This window comes from Rhodofomes roseus (assembly GCF_022264815.1).
Source record: "Rhodofomes roseus strain CIRM-BRFM 1785 chromosome Unknown C8Q71scaffold_1, whole genome shotgun sequence".
Classification (NCBI taxonomy): domain Eukaryota; kingdom Fungi; phylum Basidiomycota; class Agaricomycetes; order Polyporales; family Fomitopsidaceae; genus Rhodofomes; species Rhodofomes roseus.
This window is the reverse complement of record NW_025952957.1, coordinates 1881622-1897263: the sequence shown is the minus strand read 5'-3', so window position 1 is coordinate 1897263 and position 15642 is coordinate 1881622. Positions and strand designations below refer to the sequence as shown.

The 15642-nt window shown below is 55.0% G+C and overlaps 3 protein-coding genes across 3 annotated transcripts; 1 reads left to right on the top strand and 2 right to left on the bottom strand.

Moving 5' to 3' along the window:
- Positions 1-815: 815 nt before the first annotated feature.
- On the bottom strand, positions 816-7735 carry C8Q71DRAFT_731593 (ras GTPase-activating protein). Its single transcript, XM_047922192.1, has 16 exons — positions 5767-7735; positions 5636-5713; positions 5504-5580; positions 5250-5452; positions 3481-5198; positions 3237-3428; positions 3061-3181; positions 2891-3006; positions 2756-2841; positions 2514-2704; positions 2319-2458; positions 2126-2264; positions 1832-2069; positions 1497-1778; positions 1069-1446; positions 816-1022 (listed from the first exon to the last, which is right to left on the bottom strand). Exons 1-16 carry the CDS (start codon positions 7435-7437, stop codon positions 1010-1012), a joined length of 5643 nt encoding a protein of 1880 aa, XP_047784983.1. The 5' UTR covers positions 7438-7735; the 3' UTR covers positions 816-1009.
- A 207-nt stretch (positions 7736-7942) lies between these two features.
- Positions 7943-11514, top strand: C8Q71DRAFT_33654 (gamma-tubulin complex DGRIP91/SPC98 component). The gene is made up of 13 exons (XM_047917904.1): positions 7943-8213; positions 8282-8343; positions 8400-8470; positions 8522-8884; positions 8939-9290; positions 9338-9432; positions 9485-9775; positions 9829-9925; positions 9980-10163; positions 10218-10558; positions 10610-10905; positions 10963-11028; positions 11085-11514. The coding sequence occupies exons 1-13, from the start codon at positions 8107-8109 to the stop codon at positions 11307-11309; spliced, it is 2550 nt and encodes an 849-aa protein (XP_047784982.1). The 5' UTR covers positions 7943-8106; the 3' UTR covers positions 11310-11514.
- C8Q71DRAFT_696586 (heavy metal translocatin) lies at positions 11510-15105 on the bottom strand (the record flags this gene model as incomplete). Its single annotated transcript, XM_047919925.1, has 9 exons — positions 11510-11582; positions 11633-11745; positions 11799-11954; positions 12006-12140; positions 12195-12970; positions 13050-13703; positions 13759-13903; positions 13957-14515; positions 14570-15105. The coding sequence occupies 9 exons, from the start codon at positions 15103-15105 to the stop codon at positions 11510-11512; spliced, it is 3147 nt and encodes a 1048-aa protein (XP_047784981.1).
- Positions 15106-15642: the final 537 nt, after the last annotated feature.

Below are 15642 nucleotides of genomic sequence, written 5' to 3'. Positions count from 1 at the left end.
ACGAAGAGAACGTTCCCCGCAGCCTGTGACTCGCGAAGATGATCAGCAGCACGGCTCCCGGACCCGAAATCCTGACAGAAGGCGGTGGTATCGGACCGCGACGTGAGATCAGTAGCACCGTTGCCCAACGCTCGGGAACAGAAACAGTAAACTGTGAAAGGAATGTATTGCGACCAAATTGCGACAGACTCACCGAGACATTCCAGCTGTCTCCAAAACGACGGGCCTGCGTCTGAAACCGCGCAGAATCGAAGTTGGTGTTTTGAGCAAGATCATGCCACGAAAGGCAGGGCCGGTGGCGATCCAGTCTCAGCCAGACCCTAGCGGGTGGCTGAGATGGGCCCGGTCGAACGGCAGAGGCTGCGGATGACCAGAAGTCAAGACGCGACGTCCTATGTGTGTTTTGTCGAGGAACCTATCGGTATCGAAAAGCTGTCAGTAAAATTACTTTCCGCTCTGAGGACGGAGAACCAACCGTGAAGTTCTTGGAGCGTATCAGCAATTTTTTCCCCAATAAGCCACCTCCGTCACCCTACCAACAAGTTAATCACGAACGTTCACGGACTTCCTCACCCGCGTTGCTCTCGCAATCGGCTAAGTATTGTCGTTACAATGGCGCCAACTGTGAATACGTGGTGCACCACGAGAAGCCTTGGCACTGGCAGGCCAGGAATAACAGTGGCAGGCTTCTGGACTACCTGTGGTCGGTACATACTGATGAAATAGGGAAACGTACTATTATATCAGTCGCGCCCTTCATCTATCAAATCGTTCACATACCTTACTACGTGGCCCGACTTGTACGTCGGATCCGATGCTAGACTCATCAGAGAAGATGGTTAATGTTTCTCGCATTTCAGAAAATAGCATGGCAACGATACACTGAAGGGAGGATGAGATAGCGGTACATGTGCATGCGAGATCGGTGCAAGTGTGTCAAGCAGATTGAGTAGTCATTGCAAGTCGTGTCGTGTCGATCGTATGAAAACAGCAATTGTGAGGTACAGTATCATACATAGAACCTGCGACGCGATGAGCAGTGGAAGTCAAATGACAGTCGAGACTTACTTCTTGTTGATTTGCCACAATAGAAGATTGAGATTAAACTTTGCGAGACCGTCGAATAACGAATAAGATGCGCGATTCTCGAACTGCGCTTGTAAGAGATCTTCCATTTTGACATCTGCAGCCGCGATCCGGTTTGTGATGCCAAGAGCGTGATTGAAGATCTCTATTGTGAAAACGCCGACTTGGTTGGACGATATGACGATGCCCATCTTGTCGAACTGGCGTGGTGAGTACTGATCGACCGAGAGTAGTATCCCCTTCTTGTAGAAATGCGCGGCGGTGTACTTGAACGAGCCAAACTGAGGCGACCTGCCCGCTTTCTGCAGTTCTCGCATATGAAAGTATTGCTGAGTGAAGGGTATAACAAAACGCCTCTTGCTGCAACGAACGTCAAAAAGAAAATGTCATGTTCGCAGAAGCGCACGCACCCTTTACCACGCTGCATGGTGTTCATGGCGGTCTCTACGTAGCTGTGGTAGCTATTGATCTGCTCCTCGAAGTACTTCTTCCGTTCGGCCAGGTACCGCAAGGCCTCCTCCATACTCTCCTTCTCGTGTTGACGCTGTACACGTCTACGATTCTTGCTACGAACATCGCCAGCGATGGCATTCAGGATACCCTGGTAGCCATCCATACGCGATATTTTGCCCAGCTTTTCGAGCTCGAGAAGGAAATAGATAGCGTGCGCTTTGACTTCACGGAAAGTCATTCTGCTCATGTACTATGAGCGTTCACATTTGGGAACAACTAACCGGTGACTCACGACCGGATGTCCTCGAGGCGATACGCAGACTCAGCCCCGGTGGTAGAGGGCATGCGCCTCTGATGGCGCAGTTGCTCCCTTTCCATCTCTTGGAGAATTTCCTCCCACACGAGCTCATGCTCATCAGTGACCGGTTGCATCAACGACTCCACGAGGTCCTTGGCAGGTTGCACTCTGAGAATGGCTAGGACCGCGCGCTTTGCCTGCACCCATAAAGCTTTCTCGTCTGCACCGGGATCTATGAGGCGAATTATTTCTGCAGTCTCTGCACTCATCCAAAGATCGCCAACATACCTCTGACATGCGCAAATCTGTTCGTCAAATGTAGCTCTACCGCCGTATCGCGAGCTTCATTGAGCTCATCATTGCCGATGTGAGGTACACCATCCAACTCCATGAGTATCACTCGGAGCGTATCGTCACGAGCGGGAGCCTTTCAAGTCAACATGAGTGAGCTGAGGCCAGGAATACCACATTCCCAACTTACCAGATCGTCAAGGTTCTCGGAGAGCAGACTATGCATAGCATAGACCTCATTGGGAGAGATGTAGATAGATTTCGGTTGGACAGTAGCATCGAGGAACTCATGAGCGTGCAGTTCAGTCTCCGCATCCTGAACATCCGCCACTAATGCAGAACAATTTCAGTATGTACCGGAGGTATCGATGACCAGATCATTTACCACTGAGCAGCCACGTCGTGATCTGTGTGATGGCCTTCCGAACGTAATCGTTGACAGGGATATAGCTAGGGGTGGTGTCACTGAACTCAGCTCCACTGGTGATCTGAGTGAGCATTCTCGAAATCTGCGCCAAATTCTTCCGAGACTCGATGTCGACAGTGCTCGACACTATGTCAAATGTTTCCGGCGTGCTGTATGATGGCGCATTTGTAAGATATCCAGTACAAGCTGAATAGACGTACATGATGGCAGGATTGAGGTATCGATAATAGACAAGTCTAGCTATGCACGCAGCGTGCAGATCGGCTGGGGCATCCGGGAACTTACTCTGGCAACTCATGAGATGATGTATACCAAGACTCCTGAATCATACTGACCTTCACGACATTGAGTGTTTCCCGAGCCATGAAGCGGACACCATATGGCATCCGCTGGAGCGACTGAGTGATAGCCTTGACGAATTCTTCCGTCCACCATTGCAGTACCTGGAGGTCTACGGGAGGTGATCAGGAGTCTAGGTGGATGTGTTCAGTGTAGCTGAGCGTACGCCTGATATATTCTGCCCTAGTATCTGGATCGTTGAGAGCAGTGCGAAACGCCACATCTTTGGGCTCCTTGGCGGCCTCGCCCGATCTTAGCTCCTCCAAATCCATCTTCGCACGATAGATCTAATCAGGTACGTCGGTGAGTAGAGCGTCGCCGTGTCACGAAGAGGGGAACAACCTTCGTCGGGTCCGTCTCCAGATCAATGTCGTCCGCATCAATGACGCCGCGGACTACACCTTGAAGAGTCTCTCGGATGTATGCACTCTGCTTCGGTCGAATGTACAGGACGGCGATGTTGAGGAACATCGGATGTCCATTGATGACGTCCTGGATGCTGGTCGCGCTCTCCACTTCTTCGTGGATTGCAGTCTCCATACAAATGTTAATAAAAATATGAAACCTATCGACAAACCGCACGCACCTGCAACAGCTTCAGCAGGAGGTACTCCTCGCGACGATCGTGACCATAGCCAAATAGAGTAAGCACCACGCGCTCGGTCAGCTTACGGTGCTTCTCTGAGTCCTTGCTCGCAGACATCTTGGAGAAGAGTCTGGTCAGGTACTCGGACTTGGTCTGCAAGAGATAGAAGAGCTGCTGATATAGCTCTAGCTTGCGCTTGGCCGAACGATCCAACGTGCTCGGTCCAGCGAATGGATCCCCGTGGGCTGCAAGGACAGAAGCTCTCGCCGCATGCACAGCTGCGCTGTCAGCGCCGTGTCGTCGTCGGACCTTGGTGAGTTCCTCGAAGCTCTTGACATTCTGCACGACAAGCGCAATCTTGACGTCGAGTTCGTTGACGTCGTTCTCCAGCGCTTGATTCTCCCGAATGCGCTTGACGACGTCCTGTCTGAGCCTCTCGACCTTGATTTCCTCCTGGAAGTCTGCTTCCGAGTCATCCAGCAGGTGTACGAAGTTCTTGATCGTGCCAACGGTGACATTCGTTCCCAACGTGAGCTGGCGATACTGCTCACGGGTCTCCTTCGCACGAAAGAGCGACTGGATCTGTACAATCTTGTCCAGGTTGGACCGATAGTACTCCATCTTCGCACGGAACTTCCTCCGCTGCAGCACGCCACGGAGTAGAGCCTGCAGAATGGTAGCCTGAGGATGACTACTCCGGATATAGTCTCTCCATGCGTGCCACTCCTGCCGGGCCAATGCGCCTCGCGCGGCAGCTTGGAATCCGACGACGTCCGGCTGGACGAACTCAAGTTGTTTCTTCTGCTCTTGATGACGGTTCCGTGCAAGACTAGCCCGGGCAAATGCCTGCAGGCCACCAATCGACTTCATCACCTCCACCTTCGCCATAGCCTTCTGCATGGACTCGTGCTTCTGCTGGGTAAGTCTGGCTCGAGCACGAGCTTGCAGACCAATCAAGGCTGGCGTGGCCTTGCGCAGACCTCGAATGAGACCCAACAGCCGCTTGCGGGCGAGGTATGTGCGCACAGCCGCCTGTATGCGCACGACCACATCGGCGACATCCACCAACTTGGCCATCTGCGTGCGGAATCGTCGACGGACGAGGAGGCCCCTGGTCTGAGCCTGCAACTGGACGATGTAGGGAGTAGCACGCTGCAGGAGCGTCTGCTGGCGGGCGAGCATCCGCCTGACTATGACTCCCCGCGCATGTGCTTGCAAGTCGACGATGTTCTCCATGACAAAAGGCGTCGCAAACGTCTTCGCGAGCTCCTTGTGCGACTTCTGCACGATCCGCGCACGCGCCACGGTCTGCAATTTCATGATAGAGAATTGGGAACTCGTAAGCGCCGACTTGAGCTTTAGGAATCTACGCCGCACGAGCACACCGCGCGCCTGTGCCTGCACCTTGACCAGATACTTGACGGAGGCGCGCACTGCTCGTATATGGGCCCACCAGTCTCTTCGCACCAGGACACCCCTGGACTGCGCCTGAATAGCCTTAGCCCAAGGCTCGAGACTGACTCGCTGTGCTCTGTCCCCTTCGAGGCGCCTCCGAACGAGAGCAGCTTTGCACTGAGCCTGTATCTTGGGCACATATCGTTCTGCCAGTCGTATCCGAACGCGCTGGGTGGCTTGCGCTTTGCGGACCAAAAAGGCTCGGGCGACGGCTTGCATAGATGCGATGGAGTCTTCACACTCCAGCAGTAGGCGGTCTCGACCTATGTCATGATCAGTACGGATGGTAATGAGAATGTGCTCACGGCACTCACGTTCATCCTCGGTCTCAGCCTCCTCTTCTGGCTCCTCATTGATCTCTTTCGCGAGCTCTCTACCCACACTACCGAAGTTAGGCATGACGACGCCAGAGTCCTTCAGGCCCTTCTGCGTCTTCTGCAGCTGGTCATCTGTGAACTGCAGGTGACCGACGAGATTGCCAATGCGCTGAGCTAGACCCCGTCTGGCGAGTAAATGACTAAGAACAGTAGTCAGTATGAGGCCTGTCAACACAGAGCAATATGCGCACCTGAGCGCGTGTATGCAATAGATGACCTTCGGGAAATTCTTCTTCTCATACAGATCGGTCAACTCGAAGATGAAGCCCTACAGCAAAGGGTTATCGGTCGTCCTCCAGGATTGCCATGGAAGAGGGACCTACCTCGGGCAGTCCGACCTCGCGGACGAAACGGAAGAAATGGTTGATGTTGTCTGAATGTCGGAAGTCCAGCTTCGGCGCCTACGAATGATGTTCAGACATGGTGTTGGGCTGCCTGGAGTCTTACAACGTACGTCGTATATCCTGCGCACAGCCGCTTCACCCTGGAAAACCCTCACCAATCGCGCCATGACAACACCATTCCGTAAGCCCTCCTCCATCTCGACGACTCCAAACCCCAGCTCCTCCCCAATACAACCTTCGATCCATTGCTGCGCCTCGCCGACGTGACAAAGGTACTCGTAGGCCTGCAGCAGGTGTCTCTGTATGTCTGCCCACAGGCCTCTCGTCAGTCTTGAAGAAGGTAGCGGTGAGGTCGGCGAGCTGGGCGCCTTGTCCTTGGACAACCTCAACCGCCCCGGGATACCCGCGACGTCTCCTGCATCAGTGACTCCAGGAACGACGAGTTCCGCTTCACGATACTTCTCGGGTGATGGCGGCTCCCAGTCTCGCGCGCGCTGCAGGCGCTCTTCTCGTCGACTCCTATAGTCGGTTTTCGGCGGGGGTGGCGGAGGCTCTTCGTCGGCTTTGGAGTCATCCACCCAATCCTCCGGCGCGTCTCCGCTGGCTATTCGTGGGAGATGTCGTCCTAATCGACGGCCTGTTGTCAGATTATCTCCGTACAGAGACGGCCGCTTGTTGGCCATGTATGAGCTTCGGTATGGCGAGGGGGTCATTACAGAGGAAACCGAGGACGCAGATGACGGTTGATTTGAGCTGCTTGAGAACTTGTCTGGCGAGACGGATGAGGCACGAGAGAACGTCGCGCTCGAACCAGTTCGTCCGCTGAACCGTTCGCCAATCTTGTCAGGAGACGGTGCCGAGTAGGTGCCGCCATACATCGAGGTAGGTCTCCGATTAGCAGTAGTTGCAGTGGAGGAAGATGACGCTTCTGGAGGCCAGACGCGCGAGATGCGCCCTTGGCCGGCTGGCGGAACAGAGCGGTCAGACGAGGTAGACGAACCTGTGGAGGACGGATTGATGCTCTCGAGTGTGTTAGCGCGGCGCACTCTCGACGGGGTCGCACTCTGGGCTGGGTGCTCCGGCGATGAAGGAACAGCATAATCACTCAGTTGCTTGAGCGCTGAGACAGACGAAGATCCGAGGGGTGTAGACACGGGGAGGCGGATACGCTGAGGCGTCGGCGTTGAGAACGGCTGTGTGGGGGAATCTGGACCTTCAACGGTGATACCTGTGGTATTGGGCGACAAGGGTGACGCAATGATAGGTGCCGGCATAGTGTGTCGCTTCAACATGGGAGGCGTAGTGTGCTGCTGTGGGTCACGGAAAGCCTCGGTCCTAGAGGGTGATATTGTCGAGACGCGGTCGAAAGAGGCCGTCCGTGACACGACCTCGGGAGACGCATTGGTAGAAGCCGTAGGAGTCATGCTCATCGTACGCGAACGGCCTTCTCCGCTCGCAGTGCTCGACGTGCTCGCCGTCGACGCAGTACGCTCGAGCAGCGATTCCGCTCTCGTTCGCTCCTCCCATTTGCCTCGTACTGTGTCCAAGCTGTTTCCGACTCGATGCGTCGGCGTCCATCTCCTGGTTGCGGTGGGCGTACTGTTGCCTCCGGTAGGGGATGCAAGGATGCCATTTCTTGAGACAGTACCAGCGCGAGATAGGGTTCCGGAACCACTCCGCGACGAGGTACGCTCCAGTAAACGCGTCTGGTACGCAAATGGCCCAGCCGTATTAGAGCCGGACTTCGAGCCTGTAGACGAGACAGAGTCAGAACGTTCCATGGTCTCCGTTCCAAAGTCGTGATCGTGAATCGTGATGAAGAATCAAGGTGGGTAGAGAGCGGTAGCGAGCAACGAGAGCAGTTGACGGTTGAAAATTGTGGTGTTGGAGGGCAAAGCCGTCCTTGTCGCCAGGTCCAGACGAGAGAGGACGGTCGGTGCGAGAAGAGGGACGTTGCCCTCATTTGGAAGCGCGTCGCGTTTACAGTGTACACAGCAGACGCTCGTTGCCGATTCTACATCGCTCACTGCTCAGGCGATTCTGTCTTTCTAGGCCTCCGGACTGCTCGGCATCCCTGGCAATGATTCATAATTATGATACCTGTTCATCGGTTCTTGCACATGTTCATGCCATGCAAACACAGGAAAAATACTGTGTGTTTGCGAGTTGTGGCCGGCAGGCCACACTGCCACTCCGGGTCGGTTATGGATCCGAGTCATGAGTGTGTGATGCTGTGTGCAATGCTCAGTGGTCGTAGAATGACGCTTCGCAAACAGAAACGTCGCAGTTGTTACCTGGCCCTGTGTGCAATTCCGCGACATGCAGGAACTGTGGCAAGGGTCGGAGATGATGTTCGATTTGGAAGGAGGAGCAGCTCGAGCGCCTAAGTGGACGCGATCGAGGAACGCGTCGACGCGTGCTGCGACGCGCCTCTCCTCTATCAAGCCCCCATGTCCTCCTCCCTCGAGTCCCTCGTAACTTCCCTCGTCCCTCGCGCAAGGCAAGACGCAAGCCTGAAGAAGGAGCTCACATCGCATTGTCAAGAAATCCTCAGCAGGTGAGCTACTCTCGCCACTGTCAGGACCATTGGCTGTTGTACCAGTCCTTACATTTCTGTCGCCGCAGTCATATAGGCCAGTCCGTAGATAATGATATAGGACATTTGGCAGACCTTGTAAAGCGCAACTGTGAGTCTCAAACTCTTGTCACTCCTACGTTTGCTCGAGCTCATGGCTGATACTAGTGCTGCAGTCTACACCTGATGGTACGACCGCCCTTCGCTTCACAAATCTTCTCTCACGATTGTTGGATCAGGTATGAGTGTGCTTGTGACACGTTGTCCCGTAGATCTGACAGGCTGCGTAGCAAATACTGTCTAGGAAACACGCATCCCTGCAATTCCTCCATGCGCTTTCGCTGTCGCCCAAGGTCTCCTCATTATCACCCTCATTCCTTCCTTCGCTTGCAGCGCCCCCACCACTCTCTAGGCCGTCGACAGCAACACTTACACCTGCAGACGCAACACCTCCAGTTAGGCTGCCGCGGGGCAAATCCAAGGCGGAACTCTTGAAGGAATACCGGAATCAAATTGGGCGCCCTCACTTGCCGGAGCACCTCATCCTCCGGGATACTCTGTATCTGCTGCAAGGTATATCTGGGAAATATGTACACTTCTCTGCGAGTACAGATCCAAATGGTAACAACGAATTGGTATTCACTGACGTTCCGGTGCGTATTCTCTCACTTGCACTTGTCTCTGACAATTAAGCATTTACACTGTAGTCGTACGTCATCTCACGGCCAACCAAAGCCCTGGTACATCGCCTGGCTGAAGTGGGTCACCTCTACATGCGTGTAGACGCATTCGTACGTGAACGGGAAGGCAAGGTCGGCGTAGGGATGATCGAGCAAAGTCTTTGCCACCACCTCCAGACTCAGCTCACGGAGTACTACCGTCTCATCGCCGTGCTTGAATCACAAATGTCCGCACAATCCAGCGATGATGACCCACCAGCGCAGGACGGCGCAAGCATACGGGAGGAGACTGGTCTCACGCTAAAGAGACTAGATGTCTGGATTGAGGACTGGAAACTGCGGATGCGAATGATGAGCGTTTGTGTGGAGGGTGCCAAGGGTAGCTGCACCTCTGTTACTGTGGGATTGGGCTCACCTCTTTCACAGGTGCACATGGCGGTGCCTTAGTGAATCTCATCCATGGATACGCAGACAATGGTGATCCGTTCATCCGCAAGTTCACTGACCAATTGCTAGATGAGGTAGCGTGCGATAGTATCTCATGTACTCGTGTACTCAACCACGGGTTCGCAGGTATCAAAACCCTTTTTCGCAACCCTGCACAAGTGGCTCTTCTCCGGCGAGCTCGTCGACCCCTTCTCAGAGTTCTTCGTCGCAGTCGACCCGGAGCTAGCGCATCTTCAGTATGGTCAGCCGTCACATGACGGTATTGGTCCGTCCGGCGGCGATGGCGGCTTCGGCGGATTGGGAGACGGTGAAGACATATCTAGTGAACGCGAGGGAGGTCTAAAGCTCTGGGAAAGCAAATACCAGTTCCAGAAGGACATGCTACCTGCATTCGTCGGAGAGGTCTTCGGCAGGAAGGTCAGTGTACCGTGTCGAGTCTGTGGGCACGATGCTCACTTCAATGCCACCAGATCTTCTCAACAGGCAAGAGTCTGAACTTCATTCGCTATACTTGCCATGACAGCGACTGGGTCGCAACACAAGATAAAATCAGCACTACTGGAGGCAGTGAGTTGTAGTTTCGCGGTAAGGTCAGAATCTCTGAGAGGTGACCTTGTCCAGCTTTGCAATACAGCGACATCGCCGGTCTCGAGCGTTCGATAGATGCCGCGTACCAGATCGCCAGTCAACGGCTGTTCGAGGTCTTCTTCGAGAAGTACAATCTACTAGACCACCTCCTGGCGCTGAAACACTACATGCTGCTGGGCTACGGTGACTTCATCGACCAGCTCATGGAAACATTGTCGTAAGTTCCCGCCCACGCTTGTCTCACGGATTGCTCAGTGCAAGCATCGTATAGCCCGAGTCTGTCTCGCCCTGCAAATACTCTTTACCGCCATAACCTCACAGCCACCCTCGAGTCCGCCATCCGCTCTTCAAATGCACAGAATGACACTCCTGACGTCTTGCGCCGACTGGACGCTCGTATGCTCGAATATTCTCATGGCGAGATTGGCTGGGACGTTTTCACGCTCGAATACAAGGTGGATGCGCCCATCGACACCGTCCTTGACCCAGACACGATGGTGAAGTACCTGAGGCTGTTCAACCACATGTGGAAGATCAAGCGCATCGAGAGCACCTTGACGAAGGGCTGGATGAGGATCGCGGGAGGATCGAGGACGTTCTTGCAGGTTCCAGGTGTGGCGTGTTCCAATGCACCTGAGGGATCTTCGCTGACCGCTGGTGTAGAACTTGACTTCGATTGGCATCAGATCCGCATCGTCATGGCGGAGATGATCCATTTCATCCGCCAGATGGAGGCGTATTGCCAACTAGAGGTCATCGAGTGCTCGTGGAAGATCCTTCTGGAGTTCGTCCAGAAGAGAGAGGGTGATCTTGACGCCCTCATCGAAGCTCACGGGGCGTACCTGGACCGTATGGTAAAGAAGGTTCTCCTACTCAACCCCAAAGCCGGTCGAGAAGAGAACTTGTTGAACCAAGTGCGGGATGTATTCGCGATTATCCTGCAATTCCGGGAAGCTACTGTAAGTTGCATTGACCATTGCATGGCCTACACGTTCTGACCTCCAGCAAAATGATAGGATGACTTTTACAACTACTGCCTCTCCGAGGCTGCACGGCGAGACTCAGAACAAGACGCCGCAAGAGTACGTGGTACGCCTGCTCGCGTAACTCAGCTGACACAGAGGGTTTCTTGTTGTAGGGCGTTTTTACTGGCATGCCATCCTCAGCTAGCAAACGCCACGACCCTGAAGCGGTCCACGACATATTGGCCCGCGTCAGGGAGTACGGCACCTCATTCTCGGAACGGGTGCAGGCCATCGTTCAAACGCTATCTGGCCATGCCGATCTTGACTGTCGCTTTCTTGCTATCCGTCTGTCGTTCTCGGACTTCTACAAGACCCGCAAAGAACCTCAGAAATCGTAATGTATTGTATTCCGTCGTATGTGTCATTACTGGGTCGTAAGGTATCACTACATTGTGTAAGTTGGGTATACCCTGGTCCGTAACGTATCGAGAAGGTCATCCGGCATTATAAAGTGCTGTGATGATACTAATACAAAGTATGGGATGTATAACGATACAGATGCTGAGCGGACTTCGAAGAACGCAAGCATAGTACTGTATCACGATGCAAGTGCGGCTGCCGGGGGTTTATACAGCCTCAGCGCAAGCGAGCTGCAGACCACAGAGACGGATCTAGCACGAGGGTTAGTAGAGTGTTCGTGCAATGTCAAAGATAGACTTACGATAAAGCCATCAGCAGCGACGCCCATGCCGGGGGCAACCTGGCATTCCCGGCAGGGTAGATGACTCCCGCAGCTATGGGGACAGCGATAGTGTTATAGAACAACGCCCAGAACTATGCGCCAATAGGTGAGCGATCGTCCACTACAGCAAGGATGGAGTGCTCACGAAGTTGAACTTCACCCTGTTGAAGATCTTGCGCGACAAATCGGTCAAGGTCAGCAGTGTGTATAGGTTCGCTGACACAAGGATGAACGCCGCGCTGGAGATGGCAACGTCACTGCCTGAACCAATGGCGATACCGACATCTGCCGCAGTGAGAGCCTGCCGAGTAGATGAGCAATCAATTGAGGAATGCAATAGTGCAAGACCTACGGGAGCATCGTTGATACCGTCTCCGACCATGGCTACGACGCAGCGCTCGTTCAGCTTCTGCTTGCCGAAGAGACGCCTAATCGAGGGTTGAGGTCTCTTCATGCCGACCTGCTGCAGCCAACGAATCTTGTCCGCCTGAAGGAACGGGTCAGAACATTGCTCTTAATTGGCTCAGTCAGGACGACATACCTTCTCGTGTGGCAGGACACCAGCGATGACATTAGTCTCCGGTATGCCGACCATCCGAGCCACAGCCTTAGCGGTAGTTTCGTTGTCTCCGGAGATCATCCACGTTCCGATGCTCTGGTTATGCAGATGCTCGATGACGCTCTTCGCCTCTGGCCTCAGCGGGTCTGCGATAGCGAACAGACCGACCAAGGAGAAAGCAGGCGCATCGGCCGACTCATCACGAATTGCAAGGAGGACGACGCTCTTGCCTTCCGACTTCCACGTATCGAGCTGGTTAGCCAACCTGCCATCGACGGAGCAACCATGATCCTTCATCCATGCTTCGTTGCCGATGATGGCAGAGCACTTGAGTGAACCGAACTCGGCTTTCAGACCTCGTCCAGGGGTCTCGTCGAAGGCAGAACCGCTCTGAGGCGATGCTGCGTTGTCCAAGCAATGCTGTCGAATAGCAGTCGCCAGTGGATGCGAGCTCGCAGACTCGACTTCTGCCGCGATACCAAGAATGACATCACGCGTCCATCTCGATCCCTCGCGCTCGACGATCTCGGCGTCTGTCACCTTCGGTTCGCCGCCCTCGGTGAGGGTACCAGTCTTGTCGAACACGACGATGTCGAGCTGAGCGGCCTCCTGGAAAGCCTCTCCTCCACCGCGGGCGAGAATGCCGTACTTCGCGGCAAGGCCCGAACCGACCAGTAGGGCCGTGGGCGCCGCAAGCCCGATCCCGCATGGGCACGCGACGACAAATACGGAGATCGCGAATTCCAGCGACCATACCACTGCGGAGTGTCAGGGTGTCACACCGACGATGATCAGCAATCCCATTTTTGGTTAGCACAGAAAGCCTAAGAGACTCACCCCAACCACCGATGTCAATGTCTAGATAGCTCGGAGGTAGTGCGCCGCCTAGTCCGAGGCCAAGCCAAACGACCCAGGTGATGATGGCTAGGAGAGTTACGACAGGGACGAAGTAGCCAGTGATCATGTCGGCGACGCGCTCGATGGGCGCGCGGCGGGTCTGCCCTTCGCGGACGACCTTGACGACGTGGTCAAGCATCGTCTCGCCGCCAATCGCGTCGACCCTCACATCCACAACACCTCCCTTGTTGATCGTACCAAGGAAGATATCGTCGCCGACCTGCTTCTTGACCAGTCTCGACTCTCCGGTGAGGGAGCTTTCATCGAATGCGCCACTGTCGCCAGTGACAATGGTTCCGTCTGCTGGAGGGCTTCCTCCATGCTGTACTCGGACGACATCTCCGACCTCGAGAAGCTCGGCGTCAATCCTCTCGATCTTCGTCCCGGAAGCTTTGGACGCGTCTGCGTCTTCTCGACTGACGTCGCCTTTCTCGAGGTCGACATCACCGAGCGTCGAGCTATCGGGTGACGGGTTTCTGTCTTCCCTCGCCTCAGACACTGGGATGACAATGAGGGCGAACGTAGGTCGCAGCTTGCCAAGCGCGGTTATTGCGTCGGCAGTGCGTCCTTTGCTGTACGCCTCCAGGAATCGACCTGTCCGTATGCATTACATCAGTCTGTCATAGTCCACGTTATGCAGCGCACTTACCAATGAGCAGGAACATCGTGAGGAACACTACCGAATCGAAGTACGTAGTTGTGTCGCCCATCCCTGAAGTGGACACGGGCTGTGCAGCAGCCAGTGCTAATAATGCGATAGACGCGAAGTACGCGACGGAGACTCCAGTAGATACCTAGCAATTCAATCAGCATTCTAATGAGGTACTCCTGGGAGTTGCGGGCGTACCAGAAGGTTCATGCTACCGAATCTGACGAATCTCCTCCACACAGGCGTTCGACTACCAGGCTTCCAGAGTGCCCAGATCTCCTTCATACTCCTGCGATGGAACGTTCCGGCGCTGTAGAACATGACCGGCGTTGCACAGAAGAACAGTGCCCACGACGCCCTCGAGGTGTTGCCCGTCCAGATAGGCGCCATGACCCACATCCGCCCGTCACGACTTATCGGGAGGAGGTCCATAAGGACAATGCCGATGATGAAAGTGGGTATTGCAGCGATGACGGCAAACACCAGACGCTCCAGCAGTTGCCTCTGCTCGCGTTCTTGCATGCGCCTTGCACGGTCCTCGAGCGAAGGTGGGTGATGAACGGATGCAACGAACGGTGTTCCGTCGGGGGAAGGCGCGGACGAGATGCGCTGAATGATGTGGCGCAAGGTGAAGGTAGGAGAAGATGGAACATAGGATATGCGCAGGACGGGGTCGGTGTGGTCGGTGATAGGCTTGAGAATAGTGACCTTGTCGCCGAGTGAGGAAACGGCATTCATCACCTTCTCTGGGCAGTGACTAAAACAACACGTTAGCAGTGTGCTACGCGGGAAGACAAACACATCTACTCACCCGCAAAACATGCCGTCTACACGGAGAGCTACTGTGCGCGGACCCACTTCTAGCGCCTTGTCGTTCTCGGAGTTGACAGGCTCGGTGCTGATGACCTCTGCCTCGTACCCAGCGTCCTCGATGGCTTCAACAACTTGTGGAGTGATATCCTTGCTCCCGACCACCAACGTAGCCGACGCGCCGAGCAGGTTGACCATGGGGTCGGTCACACCAGGTAGGCCTTTAAGCACGTCGGTCACCGTGTTCAAGCATGCGGCGCAGGTCATGCCACCGACGGACAGCGTCACTCGCTGCGGACCCTCCGCTTCAGCCGCATGCGCGACCTTCTGAGCGGGAGGGACATACAACGGTTCGACGCTGATGACCTCTGCCTCGTAGCCGATGTCCTCGACGGTCTCGGCGACAGAAGGGACGAGGTCAGCGCTGGCCACATTGAGCGTCGCAGAATTACCGAGAAGGTTGACGGCTACATCGGACACGCCAGGCAAGTCTGTGAGGGCATGCGTAACCGCAGTTGAACAGGACGCGCACGTCATGCCCCCAATAGACAGCGTGACATGATGTCGACTGTCGCCCGCTGCAGGCTCCGGTGCGGGCGGACTCTTCTGTAACGTGTGTGGGAGCGGAACTGTCTTCTCGGAAGAGGGACGGATCTCGGTTTCATGTACGAAGATGCCTTTCTCGTGCTCCTCCCGTGCCATCGAAGGTGACCCCGCTTCTCGCTCGACACTCGCCCTTTGTTCGGCCTGACATGCCGCGCATTGGTCCAGGTGTCTTTGCTTTTTGGGCGGAAACGGTGCCGCGAGTCGAGCTAGGTTGTTGGACAGCGAAAGGGACGCGAAGGACGGGAGTGGCGTGCGTGGTGTTCGCGGTGGGCCGTCGTCATCGGGATCGGAGACAATGTCGAAGCCGGCCTCTTCTATAGCTTCATTAATTTGTGCTGGCGTCAGGCCCTCGAGGTGTCTGACGGTAACCGTCTGGGTCACGATGGATACGTCCACAGACGTAGGGGCCGGCGAGAGCGCCGCGAGAGCATTCTGAATGGAGAGCACGCAGCTACAAAAATAACAATC